This window comes from Alosa pseudoharengus, unplaced genomic scaffold (genome assembly GCF_046254945.1).
Source record: "Alosa pseudoharengus isolate Yale_2024_CS ecotype anadromous, Long Island Sound unplaced genomic scaffold, YU_APseudo_1.1 YU_APseudo_1.1_scf_5, whole genome shotgun sequence".
Taxonomy (NCBI): domain Eukaryota; kingdom Metazoa; phylum Chordata; class Actinopteri; order Clupeiformes; family Clupeidae; genus Alosa; species Alosa pseudoharengus.
In genome coordinates this window covers 12,888,149-12,907,754 of record NW_027468837.1, presented here as the reverse complement: position 1 = coordinate 12,907,754, position 19,606 = coordinate 12,888,149, and the positions used below count along the sequence as shown (strand labels likewise).

Below are 19,606 nucleotides of genomic sequence, written 5' to 3'. Positions count from 1 at the left end.
CTGTGCCATAAGATTTATTCCTGCAGGCTGCCCGTTTTGGCTGTCATACTTTTAAATGGCTTCGCAAGAAGTAGACCTACATAGACCATAACTTGTAGCCTATACTACTGTCATCTTCTTTAAGAACTTTTCCCAATATTTCCCATAGCCTATATCGCTTTTCCTGAAGGGGTGTCTTTATTATTTTAACTCGCGTCTTCAGCTTCTTTACTGTTGACTTAATGTATTGATGCTTTACTGTATTGATGCTAGCCTTCTCATGATATTTTAAGTAGGCCTATTTGTAGAAAATATATATTTAATTAATTTTAACTGACCCACCCGCAAATGACCCGAATATCATTAAAATATTTGGTTTATGACTCATAACCGCGGGTGACCTGCAAGCTTACGAGGGCAGTTGTGGGAGATTCAGCCCACTCTGTCAAAGAGACGTGAATCATGTTTTGGCCTACAAACCTTTTAAAATATCGAAAACGGATCATTGATCAGGGGAAAAAAATATCATGGATCAGGAAAAAATAATTTTCCTCGGCCCTCCCCCCAGGCCAAAAAAATTCTCCTGGGCCTTCCCCTAAGGCTTAAAAAATTATCTTAGGCCCTCCCCCCCCCCCCCCCCCTAAATATCGTACAGTCCCTAACATTACCTAGGTCCTTATTGATATTATAAGATTAACATACCTGCACTAAAAACCAAGCATGTCCGATAAACATCCTCAGATTTATTTTGGCTTCAAGAAGAAATGGGAATTACATTTCATGTGAACATCATCCTATCCTTATTAGACGTTCTCTGCTGTAAACTATAGTCCTTGTAGGAAAGCGTCCATTGTTATTCCAACCCACGTTTAACTTCCAACAAAATTACGTCTCACTGCAACGATGCGCCATCTAGTGGACAAACGACTACTTATCGCCAATACTGGAAATGCAGCCATGATGATGATGATGATGATGAATATATATTTTGGCTTTCTTTTAATCCTACTGAATTTGTAATTATGTATCGGCCATTCTAATACCGATAGTATGTGGGTGCCTGTGTGTGTGTGCATGTGTATATGTGTGCACCGCCATCTACAGGCCAATGAGTGTACAGTCACTAAATGTACACATAATCTATTTTTTTAAGACCCATCCATGGATGAAATTCTACGAAACTTGGCATACCCCCAGAGAATGCCAGGTCAATCATACAAATAAAATTTGGTGCAGTTCTGAACATCTTAACTGAAGATAGGGGCGATTAAAGCAGAATAATATTGCATTTTAATTTTTTACGGGGGGGGGGGGGGGGGGGGTGCAAATCACAAATGAGTGATTTTGGGCCAGATTGATGTGGGCCCTTGAGACCAACATACCATACCATACCATACCATAAAAGATTCTTCATCCTCGGTGCCACGGTTCAGGTAGTTATTTAGAAAAAAATATTCGGTTCGGGGGGCCCAGCACGGGGGGGAGTGGACCCCGGGGACGAAACGAATTTTTGGGCTACAGCGTAAAACTTTATCAGGTGACCAGTCGGCTAAAAATGCTTAGTTGTTTGATGCTGTATGACAGTGTTTCCCAAACTTTTTTTCTGGGGACCCACTTTTTAAAAATGAATGACAGACCATCACGACCCATTTCACTTCAGATCTAACATGCAACCACCAACCATTCTACACTGCCATATGTAATAGCGCCTAGGTCTGGCCTACTACCACTACTATTACAGGGATTGGTGATGCACTGATCAGTTTACCACAACTCTGCAATCTCAATTACACATGAAACAATGTTAAATATTTTCAAAGCTATAAAATTCTCGCTCAGTTTTGTACAAACACACAGCCTCCGGTTTTCCTCATCCTGCTTTGAACACAGTTGTGTTGCATTTTGAGCACCATCAGCGTGGAAAGTTACCTAAAAGATAACGTTTTAATGCGCATCCGAGAGTTTGGGGATATTCTTGCATTCTACGCAATCGTCAATATTCAACATAGTAAGCTGTTCCTGTATATCTAAAGAGAGATGCAGGGTTGCCAACTTTGGGTGTTTGGCTGGAGTGAGATTTTGTGAAGTCATAGTGTGTGTGCGTTAAATTTTTCCCTAAACCTAATTTTAAAAATGTCTGTCCCCTGACTTTTTTGCTATGTACAGTATAATCCATGATTTATGTTTTTTTTAAAAACCTAATAGAATGAAAAAGTTTCTTCAAAATGTACAATTAAATTATTGATTGCACTTGAAAACAAGACCAGTGTTTTAACCCTGTGGCATGGAAGGATTATGAGCCACTGGGCACCTGGGCACAGACATGAAAAGGGCCCACCTGAAAAAGGTAGTAGCTCAGTAGAAAAAAATGAAAAATAACCCCTTCAATTATGACTTCTGGCGAGTTTTGTGGAAAGAAATGGACAGATTGAGACTTATGAATGTGTGTATGAGTGTACATATGTATCAGGGATGGAATATTTGGAATATACTACCATTGTGGCTGGTGGATTCCAAAGTCTACCAGCCACTAGAGATACAGTATTATCATTTGATGAAAAATCATGACCAAAATGATCACGGTTATTGGTATTATTGCAATATGATTAAAATGTGCTGACTTTTTTCCTAAACCTACCATCAATGTTGGACAGAACTCATAATTGGCCTGCCCTTCATGCCCAGTAGCCACAAATCTAAAGGTCAACAGAACAGCTATAGTGTCATAAAAGTGGTGTGGCTCCTTTAAGACCCAATCCACTGGTGTGAGTTCTGGAGCCATCCAACTTTATCTATTTACTATCCTACATCATCTGATTTTAATATTATGTCTAGGCTATATTTAACATTTAACATTTATTTTCTATTTGGCCTGTGAAATTATGCATTGACCAATATAAGCACACTTTTTTAAGACACTTAAAAACATGCATGCTTAGCATTTTGTGAAAACAAATCATTATGGCTACATCGACAAACTCTTACAGTAGCCATGAGCTGTATATCCTCTGATTTTAATATTTACACATAGGTATTTAAGCACAGCTCAGTTTTAAGACAAAAGCCCAAAATTGGAGACCATATAGAAATTTGCTACCATTTCAAAACCGGATTAGCCTACTCTGGAACGGTTTATTGTACAGGATTGCATTACACCTTTGTGTTCGGTAGGTCTGCTGTTTATTCTGGTTTACGGTTTGTCATGTGTGGAACGAAAAGTTTGTAAGATATTCCTCCTATTGAAATGAGCGCAGAGCTATAGGCCTATAGCCTAATATGATTATTTCTTAAAAGTTAATTTTCTCGCGAACCGTTTATCGCAGCAAATAGCGGGTATAGCACCTTATAAAAGATGAGAAAAGGTTATTTCATGTGATGTCTGTGAGGGTAGGCTACTTCGCGAGTAGTTCCTAGAGAAGAATGGGCGGCCACAATTTATGTCGGTCTGCCTCATGTCTAAATAGCAGCGTGTTCTGGGAAGGTGTCGCGGACCGGATTAAAATAGCCTAGTCAGCGATCAACAGTCAGAGAAAACTGCGCTGAGAATGTGGGCGGATATTAGACCTACCTGCTGTTGGTCTAGACATATGTATGCCTTAAACTCGTATCCTGTCATTTAGAAACAATGCTGTGGTCTAGTCTAGTCATCAACAAAAAATGAACGGATTGCAAAAAAAAAAGAATGGATTTGGCGTGACATTTCTTGAGTGTGCGTGAGAGCGTGAGATTGGTGCTGAAAGCGTGAGTGTCACGCCAGATGCGTGAGAGTTGGCAACCCTGAGAGATGTTGTACTAGGCTGCGTTGATTGCAGACAAATGGATCCATAACAGCGTTAATTCCGATGTAAACATAGCAAATAACTCAAGTCGTTATACCCTATTACTGGAGGTTTCTTTGGAAAGTTGAATCCGCATGTTAAACGTTTGCTTGTTTATAGGCCTTATACTAAGGCTGTGTATTGGTGTTGGGACAAGCTATGTTGTAAGACTGTGAAATGAATACATTTCAGAATAAGAGGCTTTTGCGCAATAGCCAAAATATAATAGAGTTTGCGAGGTGGAAAACAAGAGGAAATAATAGCTTTTAAAATGTCCATTTAAATTGTAGCCTTATATAATGCATTGGTGTGCATTTTAAATCCGAAATAATAAGGAATGTGAGGAGGCTGCTATTAACTTTAAAGAGTGTATCTACAATCGAAACTATCAGCCTATGACGCAAATTGAATATGCCCGGTATACGGATGTCTGCTTTAGTTGACAGCATGTAACTAGATTTTAATCGGTCAACGGAAGCTGTCCGTTAATGTTCATGCTGATTCATGTCCCTTGCATTTTGCAACTGCGAGGTCCATAGCAGGCGCCCCACAGAAATGTTTCCATTTGCAAGTGAGATGCACGCTGCCCCCTCTGCGACGCGTTCACCCCGAGTTTCAGAGCTATTCTAGGGCCGTCATGTGGTAAACAAACTATATCCTAATAGAAAACTGATAGCTTTCCAGGTTAAATGGTATAAGCTAGGCCTATTTCACAACATAAATTGTGCTGGCGACCCAAATAAAATCTCCTGCGACCCACCCGCGACCCAGTCTTTGGGAACCAATGGACAAGGATATTATCTTCCAGATTAGTATTTCATCTTCTAAATATGCATTTCCCCCCTTAAGTAGGCTATACAATGCTATCAATAAAATCTAGGTGTGTGTTTGTATGATGATAGCATATGTACACTGTTTGCGAGTATGTGAGTGTGCGTTCTTGTGTGTTCTTGCACGTGTTTGCTGGTTTGTTTAAATGTGTTGTCCCTGTGAAAGAGAACATCTGTGCAGTTCAGGCACACAAACACACACACACACACACACACAAACGTTTTTTTGCCAAGTGTTGTATTGGTCACATTAGGTCATCTTCTTATGCCTTCTTCTTTCTTGATCGTGAGTTGCACCTGAAATAGGTACTCTAGTCTACGTGTGTCATAAATTTAACTATGCGATTTGGTTTGTTTTACTTTTAAGTCCCCAAAGACCATCTCCGAGGAAGCATGAAGTCTGTAACCCATTATGATGAATGGGACAATGGGCCAAAACTAAAAATACTACTGTTGCGGCAAAGTCTGACTATATTTCAGAACAACTAATAATCACAAATAGCAACAGGTATTTCTATACAAGTCTTTGTATCTATATTAGCCTACATTTTAGTGGTGCCAAGTAGCCTAAAGGAGAGCCTAACAGCAGCTGACAGGAAGGCTGCACTACGATTTGCTACAATGGCAACTCCAGATCAGCAGAGGGCAGAGTAAGTGACAGCTTTGTGAGGACGACACCAAAGAAACAAGATTGACCCTCACTGCATCCTGTAGTCAATGTGCTTTTCAATGACATTTAGTTAAGATTTTGCGGCTTTCGTAAGAGTACGAACATCACCAAAATGCTGGTGAAATACTCTGTGATGGGTTTATTTAGTTATGTCCGCATCGTCGGAACCGAACTCAGCAAGGTAAGCCAAACAGAATCCCCGCGTGTTTGTTTATTTGGATTTATACAGTCTATGGGAAATACTTAAGGTTCTGTGATCAGTCAGTCAGTCAGTGTATCTCAGTTAGCTAGCAAGATGATAGCTCTACATCGGTGTAACAGATCGTAGACTGACATGCAAATTTAGCAACTCCACTCTGGTTTCAGATTTTATCATTTGTGTATTATTTGTCAAAATATGTATGTATGGAGATATCGTTTGAGCTCTGACAGTGGCCTATCTTCTTCTGCAGTTATGTACGCCGCAGCACCTGAGATGTCTCCATACAGGCTGTGCGAGTCTAGCCGCAGATAAAGCTCAGCTCATGAAGCTGAGGAAGAGCACAGGGTACACCTTCATCAACTGCAAAGCCGCGCTGGAAAGATTCAACAACGACATCACACAGGTTAGTTTGGGCGCATCCCTTTCAGCCACTTTGACTTTAGTGTGTGAATTGGAGCGTGGACTGTGCGTTTTGTTCCAGAAACAGTAACTTTTTCAATAACTAGGCCTCTACTAGGATATATCTGTGAGAGTCAAATACTTGATGACCTTCGGGTTTGTGATGTCTATGGTTGTTGTATATTCCTGTGTTGTATGATGTGTAATAACGTGTGTTACAGGCAGAGAACTGGCTGAATGAGCAGGCCCAGAAAGAAGGCTGGAGCAAAGCCAATAAACTGGAAGGCCGTCGGGCAAAGGAAGGACTCGTTGGCCTCCTCATGCAGGACAGCAGTGCAGTCATGGTGGAGGTGGGTATCAACCAGACAATCTCATACAAACACACTGCAACGTTTAGTCAGTTGTCTTTATTGGTGTAGGATGATGCCTGACAGTTGTAAATACATTTGGTAATTTGTGTGTGTGTGTGTGTGTGTTTGTGTGTGTGTGTGCAGGTGAATTGTGAGACAGATTTTGTGGCAAAAAATGAGAAGTTTCAGCAGCTGGTGAAGGATGTTGCTCTTGCCACCATGGAACACCACCATAGGAAAGCAAAAGGACAGGGAGGCTACATGAAGGTATTACCACTCAAGTCACTTACTGTGCACACACCTGAAAACATCACAAAACACTAGAAGGGAGCCAGAAACACTAGCAAAAACTGCAAGAACGCTATTACATTTGCAGTGGTCTGTTTAAAGACCTAATTTAAATAGTCCATATGTAACCATTTAAATAGTAAATATGTAACACTTGATATTTTTATGTTGTGGTCACTTTAATCTCTGTACTGCTATAACTCGGCTCTTCTCTGTCTCTCCAACACACTGGTACAGAGCACGCTACAGGCAGAGGACCTGGCAAAGCTGAGTGTGTCTGGAGGTTCCTCATTGGCTGACCAGATGGCCTTGTACATTGGTGAGCACCCTGTTGTGATTGATCATAAATACACAAACACCTTTTACACCATTGCCATCTATACACACATTACTAGGTACCACTGGCTTCAGTGAAATGCCTCTTACAGTACCATGCAGTTGTTTCCAGGCTTTAATTGAGTCTCTGTACTTGCTTTCCCTTATTGTCCGTCCTTTTCCCTCCCTACTCTCTCTGTCTCTCCTTGTATGCAGGTCGGTTGGGGGAAAACATGTCAGTAAGGCGGGCTGTGTGCCTGAGTGTTCCTTCTGATTGGAGGATTGGCTCGTACGTCCACGGAGGGGCGGCGGCGGCTCTGATGGGCGTGGCCATGGGGAAGTACGGCGCCCTGGTGGTGTTCCAGGACGGGGCCTCCAGCGGCTCCGAGACCCTCGGCAGGAAGTTGGCGCAGCACGTGGTGGGCGAGGCACCCGTGGCGCTAGGTAACATGGACGACCTGCCCACCGGCCAATCGGAGACCAGGCTTCTACCCCAGGCGCTGCTGTGGGACTCGAGCCTCACTGTGGCCCAGTTTCTACGGCAACAGAACGCCAAGGTGATGGACTTTGCGCGCTTCCAGTGTGGAGAGGGAAGCGAATAAGAAGCCTCAGAGGGGGTCGATATCTCTGGCTCATCTGTCTCTGATGGGAGGAGGGCCTGCGCTCCTCGCACGGCCAGTTGAATAAACGCCTGATTGATGTCTCCCCCCTAAGATGAGCTGACCCTGGGGCTGATCTGGCCTGCGTTGTGTTTCCTTAACCAGCTCAGCTTTTAAATACTAAAAGACTTCAGAGAGAGACTTCTCATAATGAAATGGTTGAGATCATGAACATTCGCTCTCTCAATTGCTGTGGTCACAGCATGTGTGTATAAAACGCAGCTCAAACCTGTGCTAGAGTCAGTGGTCCTTAGTATATGGCTTTACAGAAACAATCTGTATAACCAAGTGGAAGCCTTATGAGTTCAAACCTAACCCTTTATCATCAGAGTCAAGGCCTTCTGACTGTTACTGACCACAGACCCACTTATTTGATGTTCAGATAAAATAAATGATTTCAGTCAGTGGTTATGTGTTTTGATTTTCATATTTTCTTGTGGGATTATTGTGTAGTCTTGGTGTATATGAAAAAAGTTTGCACACTCCTTAGGATTCTTTTTTGATTTTATTTTCTCATTTGGCAAAATAAACTCAAAAAAGAATACCAAGGAGTGTGCAAACTTTTTTCACAAAAACTTGACTTTTTTGTTCAGCACCTGGGATGTGCACAAAGTCTCCTTGTAAGTAGTCTTGGTGTATAACCATCAGGTATGTTCCACTGATGTTTACCAGAAAGAAATAAACGTATCACTGAACTACAACAGCAGTGTTCATAATATCCATTATGTGAAATGCAGTGTGCTGTATTAGCCTGGGTGTTCCCATGCTGCCTTGCGCGCGATTTGATTCACGCTGCTAAGGCAGCCTGGAGACCATGGAGCAAATTTTCGCCTGATAGGAGACCAATCACAGAACAAGGGGGAAAGCAAGACGATGATGAGCTATGCACAGACGCATTTGATAGACATCCGTGGCACCCAATAAACGGATCTGGGCATTTCTTTCAAATACGAGAAAATGAACGTTTGGTTCCCAGACCATGTCTCATTGAGAAGTGGTGGCGCTAGCCAGGCTAGTGCTGTATTGTCTTTATAATTACTATTGCATAATAACCAATTGACAACCAGTTGACAAGTAATTTCTGGTACTGACAGCATTTTATTCAGGGTTTTTTTTCCAGCTCAATCAGATGTTTGTACATAAACGTAATGTTCAAGAATGAACATGCATTGAACTGCATCAGTATCATTGTAATGGCATTATAAAATGGACAAACAAAGGACAATAACAGAAACACTGATTCATCACTAAAAACAGCCTACTAAATCAAATCTTACAAATAACAAGAAAAAGTCATGTAGAGCGCGTAGGTGTGTTCCACAAAACAGGACCACTAGGATACCCCCCCCCCCCCCCCATAATGGAGCAGCAGAGTAGTAACACGCAACCCTGTGTCCCCATTTCAGGAAGTTCGCATTCTTTCCCCTTCAGTCTGGTTGTCTGGCAAACTCACAAACGCTACACTGATGCCCTCACTGAGCCAGGAGGCACTGAGGTGGCCTTGGACATATTCATGTGCACTGCTGAAAGAATGTGGACATGCATGGCCAAGACCACCTCTGAAAGTTGTCTGAGATATCGGGTGTCGGATGCGGATTGAGTGCGGACACACCTGATATCTGACCACTCTGGCCAGGGTGCGTGGCCTTTAAGGTGCTCCTTCCTGCTTGCCTCGGCTAGCTAAGTCTGGTCAACAGCTCTGGTGATACTGCAACACGCTGTCCAATCACATGTGCCTCGGTGCAAATTAATTGAAACAAAACATGGAAACAGGGCCCATTTCTCCAGAACTCAAAAAAAAAGGTAAACAACAGCAAAACAACAAAGAATATTTACTGCTGAACAGTAAGAATGACCTTCACAAGACAAATTACACTGTAATAGGGATTTAAAGATCAGATCAGATCTTACTCCATTCTCAGATGGCTAAAAAACTTGTATCAATTAATTTGCACAATGGCCTTTCTGCACATCACCTACATTTCCAGCTCAGCATGTTGGCCAACTTAGCTATTTAACATGATAACTCCATGATCTATCCCACTGAAAAGGGTGGAATAAACACCAATACCGTCATGAGGACTGTGTGTGTGTGTACAGTATGTGTGTGTCTGTGTGTGCATGTGTGTAGTGTGTTGGAGTGTGCGTGTGTGTGTCTTTGAAAAAGCAATCCCTACTATTTCTGCTTTTTTGAACCAATGAATGGCACCAGACCAATGTTAATACAGTAAATGAAATGAATATAAGAAATTTCTCCATTGCATGCACACACACTCACTGACACACACTCTCATTCTCATTCCTTTCCCACACTATGTGTTGATAACTGACCATTCTTTAACTGACAGTTACTGAGGATACACACACACACTCACACACAGTTCCTATACTGTGATAGACTTCCCTTTTTCACAAGTCACATTATTAAATACATACGCACGTACACATACAGAAAGAACATGAGTAACATAATGATTATTCACACATGAACAAGAGTCCTTCGGTTAGTAAAGTTTCAGGTGGTTTGACCTGTAAATGTAAACACAAAATAATACACAAACTGTACCTGTCATTCTCATTTCAACGGAGGACATAATAAGATACCTCTTCTGCTTAACCTCATCTTTACAAGTGAGTTTTATTAAAGCCATCATTTGAGTCAATTAAGTGCTAACTTTATTTCTGGGGGAGGCTTGCTGTGATGTTTGGTTACTCGTCCGGACATAATCAGATGAGAGCCAACCAAGTAGTGAGAGTTCCTCTACAAATACTTCATTAATCAATCTCAGGCAGGAGGGATAATTAAGTGCTTCACTGGAATCATGTTACTGAAGAGGCACACACACACACACACACACACAAACATACACACGCACACACACACACACATACCTTAATGCTTTTTTAGTTTGTAAACCGTTCATCTTCCAGGTGTCTGGGGGCTGCTGTGTAGGCAGGTAGGCCTTGGCTTCTGTGCTGCGCTCGTTTTCAAAGGCGCTTCATCAATAAATAAAACTTCATTGAATTGAATTCAAAGTGCAAATTTGGTTCTTCTTTTGTTTTTCTTTTTCCTTCATTCTTCTTAAGATACTCCTGGTATGAGAAAAGATCTCCTTAGCAATACTTTGGGATTGGGGTCTCCAAGCATCCAAGTTGTACTACAAGTCCCAAGATGCTCTGGTCAGCATCATCAATGGAATGATGGGATAGCACGAGTGGATGTTTATCTTCATCTGGAGGTGAACGTGAGACCAGCTGTGGTTATAGCATATACTGGTAGGCTAACACTGGTAAAAGAACAAACAGATCTCTACTATGACAGGACAATTTGCGTGTCGAGTTTAAAACACACACACACACACGCACAAAAGGTAAAGATCGATATTTACATGCTGAAGGGTGGTAGTTTACACTGAATGACTGGTAGGTAGGTGAGGGTCTTTCCCTCTCTGTTCTGGCTGTTGTAGTGAGAGGTTGGATGTCATTCACCTCCACTGATTGTCTGCTTGTCACGGTTGTTTGGGGCTTGGCCTGGTGGTACTACACCTGAGAAGCTCTCAACAGCACCAGGCCCACATGTGAACATTCTTTTCTTTCTGTTTCGTTGTTTGACGGGATTTGCAACACATTACCTAAGCAGGTCTAAGTGGGGGGCTTGGAGATCATTTTAAGTCAGATCAGATCAAGATTAAGTCTTTGCGAGTGTCTTGGTAGGCATGTTCATGTGACCTGGAGACATTTTTGGAGCTTTACTTGGGGCACAAGTGAGTGAAGAAAGTATTTTGCGAGTCTCTCTCTGTGTGTGTGTATGTGTAAATATATGTATGTTCCAGGTAACAGCTAATCCCAATTCATTCCAAATACTGCATCTTGGGTTTTTGTGGGTCTTCTTCCGTCTCTTTTACTGCTCTATCTCTTCCTCTCATCTTTCTTCCTCCTACTGTGGAGCAGGCACGGGAGTAGCTGGGTGGACAGGCTCAGCTGGAGTGGAGGACTCTGGGGAAAAAAGTACGTATATAACATGTAAAAAAAATCCATTTGTGTGTTTGCATGTTCTCAGTATCTGCACAGTACATACAGTACAACTTGCATCGCCTTGTGTGTGTGTGTGTGTGTTTACATGCGTGCATGCATGAGTGTGTGTGTGTGTGTGTGTGTGTGTGTGTGTGTGTGTGTGTAAGTGTGTGTGTGTGTGTTTGTGTAAGTGTGTGTGTTTGTGTGTGTGTGTGTGTGTGTGTGTGTGTGTGTTTGTGTAAGTATGTGTGTGTGTGTGTGTGTGTGTGTGTGTGTGTGTGTGTGTGTGTGTGTGTGTGTTTGTGTAAGTATGTGTGTGTTTGTGTGTGTGTGTGTGTGTGTGTGTGTGTGTGTGTGTTTCCTCACCGTGCATAGCGGCGGCTGCTGGAGTGCTGCTTGTGACGGCGTGGGCGTGTGCTTGCGGGGGCCCGGGGGTCGGGGCTTCGCTGGGCGCGTTGGAGGCGGAGGGGGGCGCCGGGCTGGGCACGGGGGGCGGCGGGGGCGCGGGCGTGCTGGCCGTGGGCTGCGGCGGGGCAGGGGGGTTGTTGCTAGGCAACGGGGTGGCGCTGTGCTGCTGGCTCTGCAGCTGCTGGAAGTGTTGCTGGCGCGCTCGCATCTCCGCATACTTCAGCTGCTCCATGTGGAAGGACTGACGGTCAGCCAGCAGCTGCTGACGCTGGTACTCCAGCTGCACACACACACACACGCGCGCCCACACACGCGCACAAACACACAGACATATAGCAACGTCACATATTACCAACCGTCACGTATGTCCAACCTCTTACGTGTATGTGTCACTTAATATTCATTTCTATACAAACCAAGATGGCGGATTCCTAAAGAAACGCAAGCACCCACACCATAAGTTTATCTAAATTAGCTATGTACCAAAAATTACATTTTACCGTGACTCGAAGAGCTGTAAACAGTGTTGTAAGGCTGCGTGTACAAATCGCAGCTTGGAGCTCCAGTGGAATTTTGAATTGCGACGACGAGAATTCTCAGGCTAATCGTTGATGTGCCGTGAGAAAGGTTGGGAATAAGTACCCACCAGCCCAACACTAAACTCCGAGCGTGGTAAACAAAATCGGATATTTCAGGCAGTAAAAGACCCGGTAAGAACCAAACTAGATTTTGTTCAAATCTACACACCTATGGCTACTGAAAAATGTAAGGTTCATTTAGCAAACGTTATTTTGAAGTATTAAAAAACATCGTTGTTTTGGAATTTTCGAACGAAATGGTTGGTAATTAGCACGTTTACGATACTTGTGTCAATGTCTTAAACACCTCAAATCTCTCTCTCTCGTCACAACAGCCGTGTAGAAATCTTCCACACCATCAAAATCCTTGGGTGCTGTATTTAAACCTACCATGTGTAAAAAGGTCTTCTTGTTTCACCTAAAAACACACACACACACACACACACACACACACAGAGAGCCACACACTCCCTCACCGCCTCTCTCTCGCGGTCCATGATGGTCTCCAGCTCCTCAAAGTGCCTCAGCTTGATCTCCAGCTTCTTCATCTGCGTCTCCACCAGCAGGGCCACCAGAGACTTGATCTTCCGCTCCTCTACGGCCGCCAGGTGCTGCACTCACCACAGGAGAGAGGGAGAGAGAGAGAGAGAGAGAGAGAGAGAGAGAGAGAGGGAGAGAGAGGGAGAGAGAGAGAGATCCATACCAGTTACACACACACTTAGCAGGGCTAAACAACAAGGCCACCATTTTATTTGGGGCCATTTCCGAAAAACACACTTACACACACACACACACACACACACACACACACACACACACACACACACACACACACACACACACACACATCTCTGTCAAATACACACATACATACAGTACCTCTCTCTCACACACACTCACACACACACGCACACACACACACATGTATCTCTCTCACACACACTCAAACACACATCTCTGTCAAATACACACATACCTCTCTCTCACACACACTCACACACAAACACACACACACACACCTTGGCCTTGACAGCAGCAGCCGCCAGGGCGGAAGCAGCAGCAGTGGCCAGGTTGCCCTCCCCCACATCTCTCTCCACTTTCGCTTTCCTCTCTCCATCGCTCTCTCCGTCCTTTTGGCCCTCGTCCAGCAGGTTCTTATTCTCTCGCTCTTTGTCACCTTCACCTGCTCAAAAACCACAGGGGTGTTAGCATCCGTGCGCATGCACTTGGGCTTTTCCGGCACAAAGACGTTTTTGAGCCGTCTCTTTTATCTGTGTGTCTGTAAGCAGAATTATGCTAAAAACTACTGGCTTGATTTTGTAGCATTGGCTAAGGAAGAAGGGCATTCACTTTGTAGATTCTGGCAGATCCATATTGACTTTCACTTTCGCTAATGTTGCTAATGTTGCATTAGGCATTAGCCTGGCTATCCAAGTGCCCATCTAGTATTTGCACTGCGTCAGTACAGTAGTACCCAAGACTACAATGTACAAACATATATCTCACAATTCCACGATGTACAAATGCACAGTATGTATATCTTATAGTTCTCCAATGTACTAAAATGTATCTCATTGTTCTGTAAGTGAAGTTCCAAAGCTGTGTGAAGTGGAACTGGGTGCATAAATGTGTAAGTTCTATCAGTACATTAGAGATTTCTTACCCATTTCTGAGTCTGGTTTCTCCGTCTCTCTCTCGGCCTCTCCATCCCTCGCTCTCTCCTCCTCTTTTTTGGCACTGTCTCCTTTCTCCTCCTCTTCCACCATCTCTTCCTTACTCTCCTGCAGAGTCACAAACAGACAGTGGTATACACACACTGATAAACGGATACACACACGGATTAAGAAAGATAAGGTAGATACACACACACACACACACACACACACACACACACACCAGGCTTGTGCAAAATTCCAGAATTGAATTGAAACTGGCTCCTAAATTCCAACTCAATTCTTGAATTTAACTTGCATTTCAATTGAGGTAGCAAACAGGAAGCAGAATTGCAATTCGAATTGTGCACAACCCTGACACACACACACACACACACACACACACACCTTGTTTTCCTTCTTGTCTTCACTGGGCTGGCTTTCCCCTTTACTCTCCTCACTGGTCTCCTCTGCTGAAATACACACATCACACATTAACACCATTGTCATCGTCGTCTTCATCACCATCATCATCCTCATCATTGTCAACACTGTCATCATCTTTATCATCCTCATCCTCCTCATCATCATCATCTTTCTCTCCTGCTGTTTCTCTTCGTGTCTTGCTAGTACAACAGTACTACACTGCAAAAAATGAAATCTAACCAAGTGTTATTAATCTTATAAGAAGATCAAAAAATCTATTTGGTATTGTTTTCAGTATGAAAAGACTTACCTAGTGCTCTCTCAAAAGATCATTTTGAGTTAATTTAAGAAGACTTTGACTTATTTTAAGGAGTCTTATCAAGACAAATTTACTTAACGCACTGGCAGACAAATTTGCTTGTTTTTAGGACAAATTTGCTTAACGCACTGGCAGACAAATTTGCTTGTTTTTAGGACAAATTTGCTTAACGCACTGGCAGAAAAATTTGCTTGTTTTCAGGATGAGATGCCTTAAAATAAGTCAAACTTTTCTTAAATTAAGTCAAATGATTTCACGAGAGAGCGCTAGGTAAGTCTCTTTATACTGAAAACAAAACAAACTAGTTATTTTTATCTTGATATAAGACTAATAATCTTGGTTAGATTTTATTAGATAAGCAGTTTTCTGCAGTGTAGTACTATAAAGTAATGATCAATAATAGAAATATGATATTGTGCTACTAATGTGATTTAATAATAATGAGGACAATAGTAGCGTGTGGACCCGCGGCGGTCCTTGCCCACTGACCTGGTTTGTCGGCGTCCTCTAGGCCCGTGCCGGCGATGCCACTGCCCTCCAAGCCGTAGAGCGGGTCGGGTCGGCCGCTGCTCCGTGCCGCCTCCTCCACCCTGCGCACGTGGGCCTCCACCAGAGCCGCCGGCACCTCCTCCTTCATGCGGGAGAACTCCTCTGAGGAGGCCATGGGAGAGGTGGGAGATGACACAGTATGTGAGGATGATGTGCAGAGAACATGGATGAGGGAAACATATCATCACAAACAAAGCTAGCAGTAAGAAAAGGCAGTTTAAACAAGATAGCAATCTGTGTCAGTGGGAAAGGTCATGTCTACTGCATGAGTGTGTGTGAGTGTGTGAGTGTGTGTGTGTGTGTGTGTGTGTGATATACTGTATGTACCTGTGTGTATGAGTGTGTGTGTGTGATTTACTGTCTGTGCGTGTGTGCATGAGTGTGTGTGTGATATACTGTACATGTGTGTGTGTATGTGTGTGTGTGAGTATGTGTGTGTGTGTGTGGGTGTGTGTGTGTGTGAATGTGTGTGTGTGTGTGTGTGTGTGTGAGAGAGTATGTGTGTATGTGTGTGTGTGTGTGTGTGAGAGTATGTGTGTGTGTGAGAGAGTATGTGTGTGTGTGTGTGTGTGTGTGTGTGTGTGGCCATACCGAGTGCTGACTTGGCGGCGGCCGAGGCCACCCGCGGGTCCACCACGGAGGCGAGGAAGGCGACGGTGCTCATGACAGGGTTTCCTGATTGGCTGAAGGGCACGGGCTGGTAGGCCAGCGGCCCCAAGGGGGCGCCCTCCTCCAGGTACGGGTCCTCAATGGGCAGACGCAGGAAGTGCAGGATGCACTCGTCCTGCGTGCGGCTGCCCACGTGCTCCGACACCTTGTTCCAGTCGTCCTTGTACATCTCCAGTCCCTGAGAGCAGAGCAGGGCACACACAGCAGCTCATGAGAAAGACGTGAGGCTCCACCTGGGCCTTACTTCTCAAAGTAAACGGTAACACTAAAACAAGGGGCTACATTGAGATTTTTGGTGGAAAAGATCAGGCAGTCTGCCGAGAGACCTGCCCCAATGGGCATCATTGGACCATTAAACCACACAATGATCCAAAACATACAGCCAAACAAGGGAAGAAATGGTTAACTGAGAACAATGTCAACATTTTAGAGTGGCAGAGCCAGAGTCCAGACCTCAATCCGTCAAAAAAGTGAGCACAAGGCCAGAGTGATGGCAAATAATCGTTCCTGACTGAAAACCCGGATTGCTGTTAAAAAGGTGTGGTCTAGAATCATTGTGGAGACATGGAGGCTTGGTAGATATTATAAGAACCATTTTGAGAGTTGTTAATGCAAATAAAGATGTTTCCATTGATTATTTAAAAAGGGTATGAATCATTTTGGACTTTCCATTTTTCATAAAAATGTTAAAAAAAGATAAAAACGATAATTTTTTTGATTCCATGTTTCTACCACATTGTCTTACAACCTTTTGGCATCTGGCAGTGTCATTTTCAGTCAGAACAAACATATTGGTCAAGAGAAAATCAACATGAAATCAATATTTGCCAGGGGTATGAATAATTTTGTTCTTAACTGTATCTGTATAAGTGAGTGTGTGTATGTGTGTATGCATGTGTGAGTGTTCGCGTGTGTGTTAATAAGTGATTATCTGTATGAGTGTGTGTGTGTGAGTGTATGTGTGTGTGTGTATGAGTGTGTGTATGTGTGTGTGTGTGTGTGTGTGTGTGTGTGTTAATAAGTGATTATCTGTGTGTGTGTGTGTGTGTGTGTGTGTGTGTGTGTGTGTGTGTGTATGAGTGTGTGTGTGTGTGTGTGTGTGTGTGTGTGTGTGTGTGTGTGTGTGTGTGTGTGTGTGTGTGTGTGTGTGTGTGTGTGTGTGTGTGTGTTAATAAGTGATTATCTGTATGAGTGTGTGTGTGTGTGTCTGTGTGTGTTACCTCCAGGAGTAGCAGTGTTTCCTGCTCTGTCCAATCTCGTGTGGCACTTGCTGGATTCTTATTCTGAGAAAAAACCCCATCAAGAATCAATTATGATATCCATGTCCAAAATCATCATCATTCAATCCATGAGACCTCTACATCCTCCTAATCATTATCATATTGTATTCCATATATGGCTTTAAGTGTGGAGGCTCACACCCCCCAGTCACTTACTTTATTGGGGCCAGTCTTCTTGTAGATGTCGGTCCTCAGGCCAAAGTTCTGCAAATCAGCGGGCTTGTCCTTTACCTTCTCTGGGAAGGACAACAGCTGCTGGGTGGTGGCAGACTGCTGGAACAGAGAGAGAGAGAAAGAGAGAGAGAGAAAGAGAGGGAGAGAGAGAGAGGGAGAGAGAGAGGGAGAAAGTAAAGGAAAGGAGCATGACTGTATAACTGTCTATTTCATGTCTGCATTCATGTGTGTATGCATGTGTGTAGATGTGTTCATATGCACTGTACATGTATACATACTGTACATGTTGTGCATATGTATGTAACGGTATGTGTGTGTGTGTGTGTGTATGTGTGTGTGTGTGAGTGTGTGTGTGTGTGTGTGTGTGTGTGTGTGTGTGTGTGTGTGTGTGTGTGTGTGAGAGTACCTGTGTCGTCTTGGGCTGCAGTGGTATCAGGCTGGATGGGGTGTCAGCCAGCACCTGGAAGTGGGAGGTGGGAGGGGGACCCATGGGGGTAGGCCTGCTCTCAGAGTCCACCTGGTAGTTAATCAGGCCCCACTGCTCCAGAAAGGCATGGACCCTACACACACACACACACACACACACACACACACACACACACACACACACACACACACACATCATTACACCCTAATCTCAGTAAGCCGAGGGACTGAAATCACCTGCAGTTCTTCCTCCTTACCTCATGATGGCGCACACATCTCCAGCCAGATTCCTACGGCACGCAGTAGAGGTCAAATACTCCTGGGGGTTCAGTCGATATGTGTCTATCATGAAGTTACGATATGCCAGGTAACTGGAGTAGTGGCAGATGAAGAGAGGTTAGAGAGAAAGATAAAAAAGAAGGGATAACAGTTAGATTAGATTCGATTCAACTTCATTGCCATTTAGCAGAGTACAGGTACAGAGCCAATGAAATGCAGTTGACATCCAACCAGAAGTGCAAAGAAGCATTAAATAGCAAGTGCAGGTAGAGTACGGTTGTATATACAATAAGGATTAATAATGTACAGTGTATAGTTGGATAAATACAGGTTTTCCAGATGACATGTCTACAGAGATAAATAGAGTGTGTTAAGTATAAATAGGCATTCTATATAACTAATATATATATACATGTAATATGTGTACTGTATATTGCACAGGTTTATGGAAGTTTGGTGAAGAGGAAGTATAGCTGTGTCATTGGGGCAGCTGTGGCCTACTGGTTAGCACTTCGGACCTGTAACCGGAGGGTTGCCGGTTCGAGCCCCGACCAGTAGGCACGGCTGAAGTGCACTTGACCAAGGCACCTAACCCCTCACTGCTCCCAGAGTGCCGCGGTTGATGCAGGCAGCTCACTGCGCTGGGATAGTGTGTGCTTCACCTCACTGTCTGTTCACTGTGTGCTGAGTGTGTTTCACTAATTCACGGATTGGGATAAATGCAGAGACCAAATTTCCCTCACGGGATCAAAAGAGTATATATACTTATATTTTGTATCAACATGTTTTCACTTAGCAGATGCTTTTAGCCAAAGTGAGCTTATATGTCAGTTATATTACAAGGACCATTCTCCCCAGAGCAACTCAGCATTAAGTGCCTTGCTCTAGGATATGAGAGAAGCTGGGAATTGAACCCACAACTTTTCAGGCTACTGCATACTAGCCCAGCCCCTTAACCACTACACTACCACTGCCCCCTTGTTTTATATACGTTAACCACTACACTACCACTGCCTGTGAGTATGTGTGTCCGTGACGATTAGTGTGATGTGTGTATTGTGACCTGTGAGTATGTGTGTCCGTGACCATGAGTGTGATGTGTGATCTATAGGCCTGTGAGTATGTGTGTCTGTGATGATGAGTGTGATGTGTGTATTGTTTTTACTCACATTTCAGGAGTCTTGGATTTGTTTTTGCCATTAAAAAATTCCGGGAGAGCTCTACGCTCTATGGCATGAACACTGAGAGTGACAGGAAGATAGATAGAGAGAGAGAGAGAGAGAATTAAAATTCCATTATAATGGCCAAATGTCAGTCACAAT

General features: G+C 43.6%; 2 protein-coding genes across 7 annotated transcripts in view; one reads left to right on the top strand and one right to left on the bottom strand.

Moving 5' to 3' along the window:
* Positions 1-5,338: 5,338 nt before the first annotated feature.
* Positions 5,339-8,211, top strand: tsfm (Ts translation elongation factor, mitochondrial). Its single transcript, XM_076267578.1, has 6 exons — positions 5,339-5,478; positions 5,750-5,902; positions 6,120-6,248; positions 6,393-6,515; positions 6,774-6,855; positions 7,068-8,211. The coding sequence occupies exons 1-6, from the start codon at positions 5,410-5,412 to the stop codon at positions 7,451-7,453; spliced, it is 942 nt and encodes a 313-aa protein (XP_076123693.1). The 5' UTR covers positions 5,339-5,409; the 3' UTR covers positions 7,454-8,211.
* Positions 8,212-8,856: 645 nt separating this feature from the next.
* The window catches only part of smarcc2 (SWI/SNF related BAF chromatin remodeling complex subunit C2), an 18,893-nt gene continuing 8,143 nt past the window's right edge, over positions 8,857-19,606 (bottom strand). Inside the window, exons 13-25 of one of the 6 annotated variants that reach the window (XM_076267870.1) lie at positions 19,454-19,525; positions 18,263-18,376; positions 17,986-18,139; positions 17,562-17,678; positions 17,346-17,408; positions 16,048-16,303; positions 15,397-15,558; positions 14,571-14,635; positions 14,174-14,291; positions 13,530-13,696; positions 12,987-13,121; positions 11,891-12,212; positions 8,857-11,506 (exon numbers count right to left, since the gene is read on the bottom strand). In XM_076267870.1, coding sequence (XP_076123985.1) covers positions 11,448-11,506; positions 11,891-12,212; positions 12,987-13,121; positions 13,530-13,696; positions 14,174-14,291; positions 14,571-14,635; positions 15,397-15,558; positions 16,048-16,303; positions 17,346-17,408; positions 17,562-17,678; positions 17,986-18,139; positions 18,263-18,376; positions 19,454-19,525 — 1,804 coding nt within the window. In that variant the 3' untranslated portion in view covers positions 8,857-11,447. The remainder of the gene's footprint in view (positions 11,507-11,890; positions 12,213-12,986; positions 13,122-13,529; positions 13,697-14,173; positions 14,292-14,570; positions 14,636-15,396; positions 15,559-16,047; positions 16,304-17,345; positions 17,409-17,561; positions 17,679-17,985; positions 18,140-18,262; positions 18,377-19,453; positions 19,526-19,606) is intronic. The other 5 variants (XM_076267872.1, XM_076267873.1, XM_076267871.1 and 2 more) reach the window with 5 other exon arrangements.